This window comes from Marmota marmota, unplaced genomic scaffold (assembly GCF_001458135.2).
Source record: "Marmota marmota marmota unplaced genomic scaffold, marMar, whole genome shotgun sequence".
Lineage (NCBI taxonomy): Eukaryota > Metazoa > Chordata > Mammalia > Rodentia > Sciuridae > Marmota > Marmota marmota.
The window spans coordinates 16,931,468-16,946,767 of NW_026000101.1; the positions used below are offsets into that span (position 1 = coordinate 16,931,468).

Genomic DNA, 15,300 nt, shown 5'->3' on the forward strand with positions numbered 1-15,300 from the left:
TTTTTTAGACTTCAGCACAGCAAGCCCTCACCGGAACCATTAACTCCAGCATGCAGGCTGTGCAGGCTGCCCAGGCCACTCTGGATGATTTTGACACTCTTCCCCCTCTTGGCCAGGATGCTGTGAGTATGGAATGGAAGAGAGACCAGTGGTCCTAAAGCTGGAGCTCCCAAGGGATAGAGAGGGACTAACCAAACCAGAAACAGATCCTAAGGGGGATTTTTTTTTTTTTTTTTTTTTTTGCTTCCTTCTTTCAGGCCTCCAAGGCCTGGCGTAAGAACAAGATGGATGAATCAAAGCATGAGATCCACTCCCAGGTAGATGCCATCACAGCTGGTACTGCCTCTGTGGTGAACCTGACAGCAGGTAGGCTGGATACCAACATGTGTGCGTGTGCCAGGGAAGGGAGGACAAGTGTGTACAAGCATGCGTGTGACTGGCTCCATGTGTGACTGTACCTTGACTCATTGTGGAATGTTCTATGTGTGTACATCTCTTTTAGGACTTGTATGTGACTAACTGGGTGTGACAATGCTCCTTCCCTAGCCTGTTGTCTAGCCTGCCCTGTCTCATGCTTTTCCTCTGCCCTCAGGAGACCCTGCAGAGACAGACTATACTGCAGTAGGCTGTGCAGTCACTACAATCTCCTCCAACCTGACGGAGATGTCCCGTGGGGTGAAACTGCTGGCTGCCCTGCTGGAGGATGAAGGCGGCAGTGGCCGGCCCCTGCTACAGGCAGCAAAGGGTCTTGCAGGAGCAGTGTCAGAACTGCTGCGCAGTGCCCAACCAGCCAGTGCTGAGGTCAGGGGCCAGGGGGCTGCAGTGAGGGTGGACACAGGGTTCCAGTCCAAGGAGAAAGGGCAGTCCAAGTTGTAAGATGGAAGTGTGGCCCAGGGGACTAGGAGACCCTTTGGTACGTGGGCAGATATTGGGCAGCTTCTGACAGGTGTTCACTCTCCACAGCCCCGTCAGAACCTGCTACAAGCAGCTGGGAACGTGGGCCAGGCCAGTGGGGAGCTGTTGCAGCAAATTGGGGAAAGTGACACTGACCCCCATTTCCAGGTTGGTGACTTACCTGGTCCCTAGAACCCCTGCTTCTAGGAGGTAACCTCTGATCCTGAATCCAGATCCCAGTCCCTGCTTCTATGCACTGACCCCTTCAAACCAACCTGGGTCTCTTTCCAGGAATGACACTTTGAACTTACAGGGTTTTTTTTTTGTTGTTTTGTTTTTTTCGAGTGGGGGGGCAGTAAGAATTGAGAATCCCTGAATCCAAACAACCTACTAATTTACTCTTGGCCCTCAACGATGATATTCTTAGCCCTGTCATCCCTATATAGCCCTTGCCCAAGCTTGAGGCTGTCTTGAATCTCTAATCACATTACCCTGAGGACATTGGTCCTCTGGCTATTCCCCTTCCCCACCCCATGCCAGTTGCCACAGCTGACTTTTTCTCCTGAATTTCCCATGCAGATATGTGCACCCAGAGGGGCCGGGGCTCCATCTCCCCCCAATTCCCCTACGGTAACGGCCTCTGGCCTGGGCCTTCCCAGCTTGGTCCTCTCTGAGCCGCATACACTCGCTTCTGTACCTCTCCCCCAGCCTCCTAGGGGAGCAGAACACAATGGGAGATGAGGAGGCTTGGCCCAGGCAAGGCTGGGGAACTGGGATCAGGTAGAGTAGTTCAGGGACTTGTTCCCAAGATGCCAGGACGACTGCTTACTTGCAAACCAAGATTGAGAAGAAAGGAAAAAGAGAAGCTGGAGGTAGGAAGGACCCCAAAGGTCCCTCCTCTCCCCATCCTACTGTACTAGTGCCATCCCTCCCTCACCATTCGAGTGTATCCGCCTCGTACATTTTTCTCTTTGGTGTAGGCTCTATTTCTTTTGGTGTAGGTTTGTTCCTTGGTGGGGTTTCTGTCCTGCTGGGTTGCTCAAGGCAGGGACTAGGAATAGGTTCTGGTTGCTTCTGCATACACTGTCCTCTGATTGGAGTCATTGGGAATAATGAAGCAGCTTATGCTTTGGAGAAATGTCTATGGATCCCAATTTCAATCTCAGGTCATACTAACTGCTATTTTCTCATAGGATGTACTAATGCAACTAGCTAAGGCAGTGGCAAGTGCTGCAGCTGCCCTGGTCCTCAAGGCCAAGAGTGTGGCCCAGCGAACAGAGGACTCAGGCCTTCAGACCCAAGTTATTGCTGCAGCCACACAGTGTGCCTTGTCTACCTCCCAATTGGTGGCCTGTACCAAGGTAAGCCCAAATAGTACTATCGCCTGCATCTAGGACTGATATTACCAGACACTCATTTTATTTCTTTGGGTTTTGAGGCCTCATTACCTATCCCAATGACTATGTGAAAACCACAAACACCTCATGACTTCTTTCCCTTGCCTACATCTTTGTCCATAGGTGGTGGCACCTACAATCAGCTCACCTGTGTGTCAAGAGCAGCTGGTAGAGGCCGGAAGATTGGTGGCCAAAGCTGTGGAAGGCTGTGTTTCTGCCTCCCAGGCAGCCACAGAAGATGGGCAGCTGTTGCGAGGGGTAGGAGCAGCAGCCACAGCTGTCACTCAGGCCCTGAATGAACTGCTGCAGCATGTAAAGGCCCACGCCACAGGGGCCGGGCCTGCTGGCCGTTATGACCAGGCCACTGACACCATCCTTACTGTCACTGAGAATATCTTCAGCTCCATGGGTGATGCTGGTAAGGACACCCACCCCCAGGAAGACAAAAGCCCGGATGATATTCCCCAGGCCTTTGGACATTCCTTTGCCAACCCAACCACTCTACCCCTAAAGGCTCAGCACCGTGTGGCCATCTCAGCCATGCAACCACAGGCTCAATGTTTAATCTCTAAAATCTCCACTTTCCCATCTATAAAGCAAAAACATGAGCCCAGCTCTGCTTTCCTTGGAGTATTTTAAAGAATATACCAAAGGTAGGGGAATAGCCAGGTGTAGTGACATATGCCTGTAATACCAGCAGTTCAGGGGACTGAGGCAGGAGGATCACAAGTTCAAAGCCAGCCTCAGCAACTTGGCAAGACCCTAAGCAACTTCATGAAACTCTATCTCAAAATAAAAATACAAAGGGCTGGTGATATGACTCAATGGTTAAGCACGCCTGGGTTTAATCCCCAGTGCCAAAAAAAAAAAAAAGGAAACAATAAAAATATAACAAAGTACACACCCAAATATGCCAAATATAAGAGCTAGCCCTACCAGGTACTGTGGCACACACCTGTAAACTCAGCATTTGTAGAGATGAGACAGGAGGATCACAAGATCAAGGCCAGCACCTGAAACTTAGCAAGACCCTGTGTCCAAAACAAAACAAAAAAAAACATTGGGGATGTAGCTCAGAGGTAAAAGGTAAACGTGGCCTGGCCCACGTTCCCGGCTGGGTTCAATCCCCAGTACCAAACAAAAGCAAAAAAAAAAAAAAAAAGAGAGAGAGAGATAGCCTTCCCCATACTACCTGCTTAATTCCAAAAGCCTTCACAAAGAATGTCTTGTCTTCTCAAGACTGTTTCCTGAAAATAACCCATGGGAGATTGTCCTGTCCCCCATAAGAACTCACAGGGAAATCTTCCCCAAGATCCTAAGCCCAGAGAAAAAGAACTTGCTAGAAATCACTCAAAAACTTTTGCCAGTTTCTTTCCTGTCCCTAAAATCCCCCACCTACCTTGTCTTCACTGTTTTCCTTCTCCATTGTCTCCACCCACTACCCTCTCAGTCTCTAGCTTCCTAACCTGATTATACCCTGTTCTCTCAGGAGAGATGGTGCGACAGGCCCGTATCCTGGCCCAGGCCACCTCAGACCTGGTCAATGCCATCAAGGCTGATGCTGAGGGAGAGAGTGATCTGGAAAACTCTCGCAAGCTCCTGAGTGCTGCCAAGATCCTGGCTGATGCCACAGCCAAGATGGTGGAGGCTGCCAAGGTAAAAAGCCTTCTTGGCAGACCCCAGACTGGGCCCTGAAGGAAGTAGAAAGGTCTAGATGTTCAGCTTCATCTGATGGGGAGACCCAGGAAAAATAGAAAATATAAAAGAACAAAGAATACTTAAGAAGCAAGTGTGTCCCCATTGCTGCAGGTGGCTGCAACCTAGACTCCCAGCCATTGTGACTACCAGGCATCCATACCCTTTCCTCCTGTCCAGTCCAAGGTCTGCTGTTCCTACTTTTCCCTACATTGCTGCCACCACCTGCCTGGGATTCCTCTCCTTCCTGATCTTTCCTGTGGAGGTGCATGGGCCTTCAGTCCCAGGCATCTTGGCACTAGTAGCACAAAGACAAGGCATTGGGACACTAAGACATAAGAGTACAGAGGACCAAAATTCCTTTGGTGTCCTTTTGGAAGCTCCAAAGATTCCCAGACCTGTTGAGCTCTAGAGCTTTTTGGTTTGCAGGGAGAGACAGTTCCCTGCTTAGGAATCATGAGGTCCCTACTCTAAACTGAGTCCTCACTTTTCCAAGGATCCTTGCTCACTGCACTCTCTGTAGTATTCTGGGTGCTTTAGGGAGTGGGGCAGGAAATGAGGGAAAGAAGGAACAATTCTACCTAAAGAAGGGATTTGCCATCCCAGAGGGAATGCATATGCCCCTGAGGCTTCCTGTTGACTTTCCCAAGACAGTTCCTATCAATAGTGATTATCTTTCAGTGTGGGACAAACAGAAGTGACCTCAGGAAAACAAATGTATTTCAAATCAAGTCTAGAGGGGTCATAGCAGAGCATATTGAGGGTCCACAGGGATGCAGGGTGATGACTGTCCACTTTTCTCAGGGGGCAGCTGCCCACCCTGACAGTGAGGAGCAGCAGCAACGGCTGCGAGAGGCGGCTGAGGGGCTCCGCATGGCCACCAATGCAGCTGCACAGAATGCCATCAAAAAAAAGCTGGTACAACGCCTGGAGGTGAGGCTGAGAAGTCAACAAGAACAAGAGAGTGTGGGTGCTGTGAGAGGCTTGAACCAGAGGGATGTGCAGGAGAGTCAGTGTGTCCTTGTGGGCATAGCAGGGGCCAGGTGACCTGGGACTGAATTTGGAAATACCTGGGTTGTCCTGACTGCTCTGTCCTCACAGCACGCAGCCAAACAGGCTGCAGCCTCAGCCACACAGACCATTGCTGCAGCCCAACATGCAGCCTCCACCCCCAAGGCCTCTGCGGGTCCTCAGCCCCTGCTGGTGCAGAGCTGCAAGGTAAGTCTCCAAGAGGCACATGAGATGAGAAGAAGGGGACTTTCCCTAGTCTGTGGGGAGGTGGCACTGATGACATTTCTATCTACAGGCTGTGGCAGAACAGATTCCACTGCTGGTACAGGGCGTCCGAGGGAGCCAAGCACAACCTGACAGCCCCAGCGCTCAGCTAGCCCTCATTGCTGCCAGCCAGAGCTTCCTGCAGGCAAGGCGCCCTCTCCTTCCTCTTAGACCAGGCCCTCCCCACCTTGCCAGCACCAACTTCTCCCACAATTTAAATGTTTGCTAATACTGAGCTCCAGTGCTCACCATGTCCTGACCATTATTAGTCCCTACACCCAAGCTCAAAGGGAGGATGGCACACCCTATCTGCCCATCTGTTCCCTAACAGCCAGGTGGGAAGATGGTGGCAGCTGCGAAGGCCTCAGTGCCAACAATTCAGGACCAGGCTTCAGCCATGCAGCTAAGTCAGTGTGCTAAGAACCTGGGCACCGCACTGGCTGAACTCCGAACAGCTGCCCAGAAGGTATGAAAGCCACTTTTGGCTGTTGGGAAATGAGGGTAGAGTCCTGGTATAATAGGTAATCTGTATAGTATTACCTTTTATAGGGACAGTGTGTAATCTGAGGTGTCGGTGAGACATACCCATACCTCCTACACCCCAAACCCCTTCTTATCATTGCAGGCTCAGGAAGCATGTGGGCCTTTGGAGATGGATTCTGCACTGAGTGTGGTACAGAATCTAGAGAGAGATCTGCAGGAAGTGAAGGCAGCAGCTCGAGATGGCAAGCTTAAACCCTTACCTGGGGAGACGGTGAGGTTTTTTTTTTTGTGTGTGTGTGTGTGTGTGGTGGGGATGGAACCCAGGCCTTTATAGCCATGCTAAGCAAGCTCTCTACCACTGAGCTACCCCCATAGCCCTGATAATGAGTATTCTTAACATCTTCTTACTCAAATCCCAAACGTCTTCCTTGCTAGCTGTGCTACAGAGCTGCCCGAAACTGTCATTTAAACTGTACCCAGGTACCTTCTCAAGTGCATTCTCCTCATTCCTCCTTCCCCTGAGCCTATTTCTCCCATCATGTGTAGATGGAGAAATGTGCCCAGGACCTTGGCAACAGCACCAAAGCAGTGAGCTCTGCCATTGCCCAGCTGCTGGGGGAGGTCGCACAGGGCAATGAGAATTATGCAGGTATGCAGGCAGAGGGCCAGGAACGGGGCATATGGTAGGGAGGTGGGGAAATGGGAGCTAGATGAGGGATGGGGCCAACAGAGGAAACCACTGGGATCAGAGCCCTCCATTGAAGGCAGTTTTTCCCTTCCCTCCTCTCTTTTCCCCAGGTATTGCTGCTCGGGATGTGGCAGGTGGGCTGCGGTCACTGGCCCAGGCTGCTAGGGGTGTAGCTGCTCTGACATCAGATCCCACAGTGCAAGCCATTGTGCTTGACACAGCCAGTGATGTACTGGACAAGGCTAGCAGCCTCATCGAGGAAGCAAAAAAGGCAGCTGGCCACCCAGGGGATCCTGAGAGCCAGCAGCGTCTTGCCCAGGTCAGGTTTTAGGAAGGGCCACTTGCTCTCTTAATAAGGTCAACCCCATCAGAACTTCATGCACACTGACGGAGGGATGTCTTGGACCTGCTCATGAGAGCTTTTTCCTGGATTCTATCCTTCATTCTTCCAATCTTGGAAAAAGTATCTCAGTAGGCTAAAGCATGGGCCTAGCTAAATATCAAGTTTAAGGAAGTTTGATCACTCACTTGATACTCTGACCCCAGCCTGTTCAGCTAGAGCACCCCCTTTCCTTTTCCACTTTCGGAATCAGGAGCACTTGTTATCTCCTGTGTCTCAGGAATGGGGAAGACGAAAACTCCTAGATTTTTCCCACTTTGGCAACCTTATTTCCTTTCCACTTCAGGTAGCTAAAGCAGTGACCCAGGCACTAAACCGCTGTGTCAGCTGCCTGCCCGGCCAACGAGATGTGGATAATGCCCTGAGAGCAGTTGGAGATGCCAGCAAGCGACTCCTGAGTGACTCGGTAAGGGGACCAAAGTGTAGGAGAACAGAAGAGTCAAGAATATTCTAAGCCTTCCCTTCTTACTGATAGACTTTTTTGATTCTGACTGCCCAGATCTCTCCCCCTTTTTTCCCCTCAGGTTTTGTGCCTACCCTCCCAACCCTCCTTTCCCACACCATTCCATTCTTCTCTAACCCTGCAGCTTCCTCCCAGCACTGGGACATTTCAAGAAGCTCAGAGCCGATTGAATGAAGCTGCTGCTGGGCTGAATCAGGCAGCCACAGAACTGGTGCAGGCCTCCCGGGGAACCCCTCAGGACCTGGCTCGAGCTTCAGGTCGATTTGGACAGGACTTCAGTACCTTCCTAGAAGCTGGCGTGGAAATGGCAGGACAGGCCCCGGTATGAAAGCAGGGGGTCTAGTTACATGGTCTCCTTTGGGGGCCACTTAGGAGGACTTGGGTGACCACAGAGACTAGATGTGCTCCTGGCTCCCTCCTTACACCACTCTCTAGCAGTGCCTGAATGTCTACAAAAGATTTTTTTTAGAGACAAATAAGATGGGACTGGAGAACATATGACCTTCTCACCTTTAACAGAGCCAGGAGGACCGGGCCCAAGTTGTATCCAACTTGAAGGGCATCTCCATGTCTTCAAGTAAACTTCTTCTGGCTGCTAAGGCCCTGTCCACAGACCCTGCTGCCCCCAACCTCAAGAGTCAGCTGGCTACAGCTGCCAGGTAAGTCAGCACTGGGAAGCCCAACCCTAGGGCATGTGAGAGAAACTAGGGAGGAGGCATTTCATGTGAGGTCCCCAGCTTAGGAACAATAAGGAAAAAGGGAGAAATAGAGACTTCCCATGTGTACAAAGGACCTAGGAATGATCACCTATTCACCCATTAACCTATTTACTCAATTTTCTGTCCCCCAAGGGCAGTGACTGATAGCATCAACCAGCTCATCACCATGTGCACTCAGCAGGCACCAGGCCAGAAGGAGTGTGATAACGCCCTGAGGGAATTGGAGGTGAGCACTTGGCTAGGGTTAGAGGCTCAAGGAGGGTGCTCTGGGTTTGGGGCTGAGGGAGGTGTCTTGTATTTCCTATCTCCTTCCACTCACACAGACAGTCCGCGAACTTCTGGAGAATCCAGTCCAGCCCATCAATGATATGTCCTACTTTGGCTGCCTGGACAGTGTCATGGAGAACTCAAAGGTAAATGCAGCTGGGAGCCCAGGAGGAACGAGGCTAGGAAGATGGTACCAACTAGATGCTGCCCTTAGTGCTCAGATGACACCATCTAACTCTCATATTCTCTGTTCCTCAGGTGCTGGGTGAGGCCATGACTGGCATCTCCCAAAATGCCAAGAATGGAAACCTGCCAGAATTTGGGGAGGCCATTGCCACAGCTTCCAAGGCCCTCTGTGGCTTCACTGAAGCAGCTGCACAGGTTATTTCCCTGAAACAGGTTCTGGGAATAATTCCTACTTTCCTTGCCCCATCTCCCCTCACATGTACATAAATCAAGAAGTTTGTGTCTACAAAGCCAACTCTTTAAAATCTGAGTTTCCCACTGGGTTCATTTCTCAACACCACATATAAATAAATAAGATAAAGGTCTATCAACAACTAAAATATATTTTTAAAATATTAAAGAAGAAAGAAAGAAAAGAAAAGAAAAAAGAAATCTGGGCTTCCCCCTCCTGAAGGGGAGATACTCGACAGCAATTGTTGAATAGCAACAATTCTGATTGCTGTAAACCTTGAGCTGTAGTTATGATCACACTGTCCATCTGTGAGGTTGCTTTGTTGTTTTGTTTTGCTTATTATTAGTGGGGGGGGGGCTAGAGATTACAGCCAGGGCCTCGTGAATGCTAGCAAGTGCTATACCACTGAACCACACTCTCTGCCCAAGTGAAGTCTTTTTTTATTAAAATAGTATCAGAAACAACATTTCTAGTCACTTGAGTTACCACTTAACTATCATTTTCTACATTATCAAGTATAAAACTCCCTAGTAGCTTGGAGAGTGTTTTACTTTAATGCATTGACCCTTAAACTAGCTGGAGAGTCCTTCTTAGACTTGTGTCTCCCTGCAAGCCCACCATCTACTCCCCCAAACTCCACCTCCCATTGTCCTATTATTTTGGATACCCAGCTCTGTGTATCTGAGCTTTTGAAAATCTTTTTGTTTTTGTTTCTTCATTTCTTTCTGATAAACATAAACAGGAAAAAGCAAAGCTTTCATGTACTGATGGAGGTATAAATCAAAAAAACTTTTTTATATCCAGTATATCCCCATCCCTTCCTGTTTTTCAAATATCTGAAGCTTAGAGATGCCATCAGTGTTAATTAACTTAACAACCTTCATAGTTTTGTCTTTAAAGAGACTTTACCTATATGTGTGGGGTTGGGGGATGAGAGAGAGAAACTTTTTCACCATTACTCACAGTAAGCTATACTTTTCACTATAGGGCCCAACACACACATACATACACACATCTCTAAATAGATATTCATTAAAATCCTTTGTATGTGTTTTTTGTTGTTGGCTTTTTTTTTTTTTTTTTTTTTTTTGGCATTGGGGATTAAACTCAGGGGCCCTTGACCACTGAGCCACATCCCCAGCCCTATTTTGTATTTTATTTAGAGACAGGGTCTCACTGAGTTGTAAGCACCTCACTTTTGCTGAGGCTGGCTTTGGACTTGTGGTCCTCCTGCCTCAGCCTCCAGAGCCACTGGGATTACAGGCATGCACCACAGTGCCTGGCTATTGTTAGCTTTTTTTTTTTTTAATTACTTTTTTAATCTTCTGAAATTTTTAAAAATATTTAACAAAATAGGAGTTTGGTGTTTCCACTTATGTAGAACTCAGAAAAATAAACCCTATTCTCTAAACTTACTCCTCTTTCTTTCTGTCCCTACTTTCACTAATCATTTCTGACCTGCAATCTTTATTCCTCACCCCCACCCCTTTTCTCTTTAGGCAGCATATCTGGTTGGCGTCTCTGACCCTAACAGCCAAGCAGGACAGCAAGGACTGGTGGAACCCACACAGTTTGCCAGGGCAAACCAAGCAATTCAGATGGCCTGTCAGAGTTTGGGGGAGCCTGGCTGTACCCAGGCCCAGGTAACACAAGGGAGCAAGTACCATGGGCAATCTGGAAAGAGCAGTCTGGACTTCAAGGGGAGAGAGGGAGAGGAAGCATATGTGGGGAGGAGAGGGGAGGGACCCATCTCTAACCTTCCACACAGAGCTTCTCCTTGGGTAATGTCTTCTGTCATATTTCTCATCATTCTTCTAGCTAAATTCACAACTTCCTTACAGATGATTGAGATTATTCTCCCAGTTGCCCTATTTTGGTTTTTCTCCGTTAATGTATCTGTCTTTCATCTTCTCCTCCCTACTGCCTCAATTCATCTTTAGGTATCTCTGTTTCCAATCTTGACTTATCTGGTGACTGTGTCTTTCCTATTTAGACATCCAAGAACATTGTTCTCCATCCTCCAACCTTAAAATGGCTTCTCCTTGGGTATGTGCACTTCTTTCCTGCCCTTGTCATGAGTTTTCCATATCTCTGTCTTCTCAGGTGCTCTCTGCAGCCACTATTGTGGCCAAACACACCTCTGCGCTGTGTAACAGCTGCCGCCTGGCTTCTGCCCGTACAGCCAATCCTACTGCCAAACGCCAGTTTGTACAATCAGCCAAGGAGGTGGCCAATAGCACAGCCAATCTTGTCAAGACCATCAAGGTTTCCAGTGATTGAATTTCATCATCTCCCTGATCTGCCCTGGTTTCTCCCCCTCAGTTTCCCACTCATTCTCTGAGGCCTTCTGCCAGATCCTCTAACTAAGCCTAAGCCCTTTCCTATTCCAGTGGCTACTGCCAGTCTCCTAATATTTTAAGCTCTGGAGGGAGGTATGGGCTTCACTTTCTATGTCTACAAGCTGAATCCTCAGGACCTTCCTGTCATTTCCAGGCATTAGATGGGGCCTTTACAGAAGAGAACCGTGCCCAGTGTAGGGCAGCAACAGCCCCTCTGCTGGAGGCTGTGGACAATCTGAGTGCCTTTGCATCAAACCCTGAGTTCTCCAGCATCCCTGCCCAGATCAGCCCTGAGGTGAGACAAAGTGAAGAGAGAACTGACAGACCTAACATGTCACCTCATCTTCTGGGGTACTGTGAGACCAACCTCTCTGCTCCCCTCTCCCTAGGGCCGGGCTGCCATGGAGCCCATTGTGATCTCTGCCAAGACAATGTTGGAGAGTGCTGGGGGACTCATCCAGACAGCCCGGGCCCTTGCAGTCAATCCTCGGGACCCCCCACGCTGGTCAGTGCTGGCCGGCCACTCCCGAACTGTCTCAGACTCCATCAAGAAGCTCATTACAAGCATGAGGTACTGTGAGGTGCAGAACTGGTGCGGCTGGGGGACAAACATGGCAGAATGGAGAAGGTGGGCACTTAGATACAGTTAGATGGAGTAGGGTTGAATGACACCTTTTTACTCCAAATTTGGGGAATTCATGGAGGAGATAGACTAGCCCTGTTTAAAGGAGATGTTCTTGGTATGGAACCTGTGATGCATCTACAGGGACAAGGCCCCAGGGCAGCTGGAATGTGAGACGGCCATTGCAGCTCTGAACAGCTGTCTACGGGACTTAGACCAGGCTTCCCTTGCTGCAGTCAGCCAGCAGCTTGCTCCCCGTGAAGGAATCTCTCAAGAGGTAAAGGGAAAGTTTACATGAAAAGGAAGACATCAGACTCCAGGAAGATAGGGAATCAGAGACTGGGCTTCACAAAGACATCAAAGAGCTGAAACACGTCCAGCAGGATTAGGAAGTTCTGTATGGGAAGAAGATTGGGGCAGGGGCGTAGCTCAGGGGTCGAGTGTGTGCTTATTGTGCATAATGCCCTGAGTTCAGCCTCCAGCACCACAAAAAAATGTTGGAAGCCAAGCATGGTGGTTCACACCTATAACCCCAGCAACTCGGAAGGCTGAGACAGGAGGATCACCAAGTTCAAGGCCAGCCTCAGTGGCTTATCTAAACCCTAAGCAACTTAGCAAGATCCTATCAAAATAAAAAATTTTAAAAAGGGTTGGGGTTGTGGTTCTGTGGTTAAGTACCCTTGGGTTCAATCCCTGGTACCAAAAAAAAAAAAAAAAATTTGGAAGAGTAGGGTTCTGTGCACCACAGGATCCTACTACAGGTCACAATCAGAGTTGATATACACTTGCATCCCCAGGCCTTGCACACCCAGATGCTCACTGCAGTGCAGGAGATATCCCATCTCATCGAGCCACTGGCCAGTGCGGCCAGAGCTGAAGCCTCCCAGCTGGGACACAAGGTACCTAGGAAGATCTGTGAGGAGTCCTGGTTGGGAAAGGTGAGAGAGAGTACTTGACCCCATTCTAACCCCTTGCCTCAGGTGTCCCAGATGGCCCAATACTTTGAGCCACTCACCCTGGCTGCAGTGGGTGCTGCCTCCAAGACTCTGAGCCACCCGCAGCAGATGGCGCTTCTGGACCAGACTAAAACCTTGGCAGAGTCTGCCCTGCAGTTGCTGTACACTGCCAAGGAGGCTGGTGGTAACCCCAAGGTAGTGAGGGGGAGGGAGAGTGGGAGGAGCAGGAATAACAGGGTTCCCTTCCACTAACTCACTGTGCCCCACAGCAAGCAGCTCACACCCAGGAAGCCCTGGAGGAAGCTGTGCAGATGATGACAGAGGCTGTAGAGGACCTAACAACCACCCTGAATGAGGCAGCCAGCGCTGCAGGGGTTGTTGGTGGCATGGTGGACTCCATCACTCAGGCCATCAACCAGGTTAGACTCCTGGGTCCCTGTGGGTATGGAGGTTATCCTGGCCTGGGGCCTTGAGCAGTGCCAGAGACCCTGATGGTCTTCCTCCTTGCCCCACTCCCCCCACTCAGCTAGATGAAGGACCAATGGGTGAACCAGAAGGTTCCTTTGTGGATTACCAAACAACTATGGTGCGGACAGCCAAGGCCATTGCAGTCACTGTTCAGGAGATGGTGAGTTTAGGAGATTGTAAATGGACTGCCCTTGGAGAGTTGAGTTTGGATAGAACATGACTTTTTCTGTTATCATTAGGTAACCAAGTCAAACACCAGTCCTGAGGAGCTAGGCCCTCTCGCCAACCAGCTGACCAGTGACTATGGCCGGCTGGCCTTGGAGGCCAAGCCTGCAGCTGTGGCTGCTGAAAATGAAGAGGTAAAGGTGGAGGCAGCTCTGACCTTCCCTGACCCCCTCACAGGAAATCCCTGGGGCATGCCCTTTGTTCCCATCTGTCAGCCTCTAGGGTTGTCCCTCTGACTTTATCTAATCTGGCAGAAAAGGGAACATGCCCTCAGGGCCCCTCTACTAAAGAGTGATCAGGGCTCTACATAGGGACAGAGGAGATCAAAGCCTTCAGTCACAAGGATAAGGGAGATAGCTCAAGTTCTAAGGACTTCTCAGCCCTGCCTCTCTTGCCTCTGCCAACCCTCTGCTTCTCTTCTACAAGTCTATACTGGCACTATCCCTTCTTAGCTCTTCCTTGTTGTAAACTCATGGCGCTCATCCTTCCCTAAGCTCCTGGCTTTCCAAGAAAGCAAGTAATTGGATCTTAGCCGGACACAACCTAATCCCCAACCCCAAACCTACTGCAGTCCCATACAGGCCAGATTGTAATCCACAGCCCTCTGGTCCAACCCCTCAAGTACAAAGTGCTTCTCTCCTCCTCCTCACTGTGCTTAACACAACCTCACCAGTTGGTGCCTACATGCTATTGTTTTCCATGTGTATGAGGTGACCTCCGCTTAAAGGACATGAAACCAGAAGAGTGTGCTGGCAGCTTTTCTCCACAATTCCATTTGTCAGTGATCCTAATATCCTTGGTTACTCTTCTAAATACTGTGGAGGTGCCCTGAGTGCCCCTTGTAAAATCCATCTTTCCCCCTGCTCACAGATAGGTGCCCACATCAAGCACCGAGTACAGGAGCTGGGCCATGGCTGTGCTGCTCTGGTCACCAAGGCAGGTGCCCTGCAGTGCAGCCCCAGTGATGCCTACACCAAGAAAGAACTCATCGAGTGTGCCCGGAGAGTGTCTGAGAAGGTGACCATGGGCTGCAGGGCTGGCTCCCCAACCTGAAGTCTTTTCCACACTCCTCTGGCCTTCCCAGCCCTTTCCTTTTGTTTCTTCTTCCAAGCGTGGATGACCTTTCCCTTATACATGGCACCATGTAACTTTCCCTATCCCAGGTCTCCCATGTCCTGGCTGCACTCCAGGCTGGGAATCGTGGCACCCAGGCCTGCATCACAGCAGCCAGTGCTGTGTCTGGTATTATCGCCGACCTCGACACCACCATCATGTTTGCTACTGCTGGCACGCTCAACCGTGAGGGTGCTGAAACTTTTGCTGACCATCGGTGAGGAGGGAACTGGCCTGAGGGAAGCACCCAGGTTGGGACATAGGGCCAGAAAAAGGCAGGATATCATTAGCTTGTTTGGGGAAAAACCTAGTCTGGGAACTCTGGGTCAGCTCAAGTGGGCAGTCAGATCTGAGAAGAGCTGACTAGGCTGGACCCTTCCTCAGGGAGGGCATTCTGAAGACTGCAAAGGTGCTGGTGGAGGATACCAAGGTCCTGGTGCAGAATGCAGCTGGGAGCCAGGAAAAGTTGGCACAGGCTGCCCAGTCTTCTGTTGCCACCATCACCCGCCTTGCTGATGTGGTCAAGCTTGGTGCAGCCAGCTTGGGAGCCGAGGACCCTGAGACCCAGGTATCTATACACCTGATATCCCTAATTCTGGCTAGAACTACTTCCTGCTCCTCTTCCTTCTCCCATAGACCAGAGCCACCTCTCTTATACACAGGTGGTGCTGATCAATGCAGTGAAGGATGTAGCCAAGGCCCTAGGAGACCTCATCAGTGCAACAAAGGCTGCAGCTGGCAAAGTTGGGGATGACCCTGCAGTGTGGCAGCTGAAGAATTCTGCCAAGGTTGAAGGGAATGAGGAGCACTATCAGGATGGGGGTGATTAATGCACTTCTTCCTGTTATTTTAAAGTGATCCCCTCCCCCCACTCTTTG

The 15,300-nt window shown here is 50.0% G+C and overlaps 1 protein-coding gene across 6 annotated transcripts in view; it reads left to right on the top strand.

Moving 5' to 3' along the window:
- Tln1 (talin 1) overlaps positions 1-15,300 on the top strand; it is a 33,544-nt gene that overhangs the window by 11,520 nt on the left and 6,724 nt on the right. For 3 of the 6 annotated variants that reach the window (XM_048783396.1, XM_015492351.2, XM_048783397.1), the window contains exons 14-48: positions 9-122; positions 258-366; positions 593-801; positions 964-1,062; positions 1,474-1,524; positions 2,088-2,255; positions 2,415-2,709; positions 3,781-3,947; positions 4,791-4,919; positions 5,088-5,204; positions 5,293-5,406; positions 5,593-5,727; positions 5,887-6,015; positions 6,291-6,393; positions 6,543-6,751; positions 7,119-7,238; positions 7,420-7,617; positions 7,815-7,954; positions 8,147-8,240; positions 8,338-8,427; positions 8,540-8,662; positions 10,199-10,342; positions 10,803-10,964; positions 11,193-11,333; positions 11,428-11,609; positions 11,805-11,937; positions 12,458-12,559; positions 12,641-12,811; positions 12,886-13,035; positions 13,143-13,244; positions 13,324-13,443; positions 14,180-14,326; positions 14,473-14,639; positions 14,807-14,990; positions 15,085-15,210. In XM_048783396.1, the coding sequence (XP_048639353.1) occupies positions 9-122; positions 258-366; positions 593-801; positions 964-1,062; positions 1,474-1,524; positions 2,088-2,255; positions 2,415-2,709; positions 3,781-3,947; positions 4,791-4,919; positions 5,088-5,204; positions 5,293-5,406; positions 5,593-5,727; positions 5,887-6,015; positions 6,291-6,393; positions 6,543-6,751; positions 7,119-7,238; positions 7,420-7,617; positions 7,815-7,954; positions 8,147-8,240; positions 8,338-8,427; positions 8,540-8,662; positions 10,199-10,342; positions 10,803-10,964; positions 11,193-11,333; positions 11,428-11,609; positions 11,805-11,937; positions 12,458-12,559; positions 12,641-12,811; positions 12,886-13,035; positions 13,143-13,244; positions 13,324-13,443; positions 14,180-14,326; positions 14,473-14,639; positions 14,807-14,990; positions 15,085-15,210 (4,944 nt within the window). The remainder of the gene's footprint in view (positions 1-8; positions 123-257; positions 367-592; positions 802-963; positions 1,063-1,473; positions 1,525-2,087; positions 2,256-2,414; positions 2,710-3,780; positions 3,948-4,790; positions 4,920-5,087; positions 5,205-5,292; positions 5,407-5,592; positions 5,728-5,886; positions 6,016-6,290; positions 6,394-6,542; positions 6,752-7,118; positions 7,239-7,419; positions 7,618-7,814; positions 7,955-8,146; positions 8,241-8,337; positions 8,428-8,539; positions 8,663-10,198; positions 10,343-10,802; positions 10,965-11,192; positions 11,334-11,427; positions 11,610-11,804; positions 11,938-12,457; positions 12,560-12,640; positions 12,812-12,885; positions 13,036-13,142; positions 13,245-13,323; positions 13,444-14,179; positions 14,327-14,472; positions 14,640-14,806; positions 14,991-15,084; positions 15,211-15,300) is intronic. The other 3 variants (XM_048783398.1, XM_015492352.2, XM_015492353.2) reach the window with 1 other exon arrangement.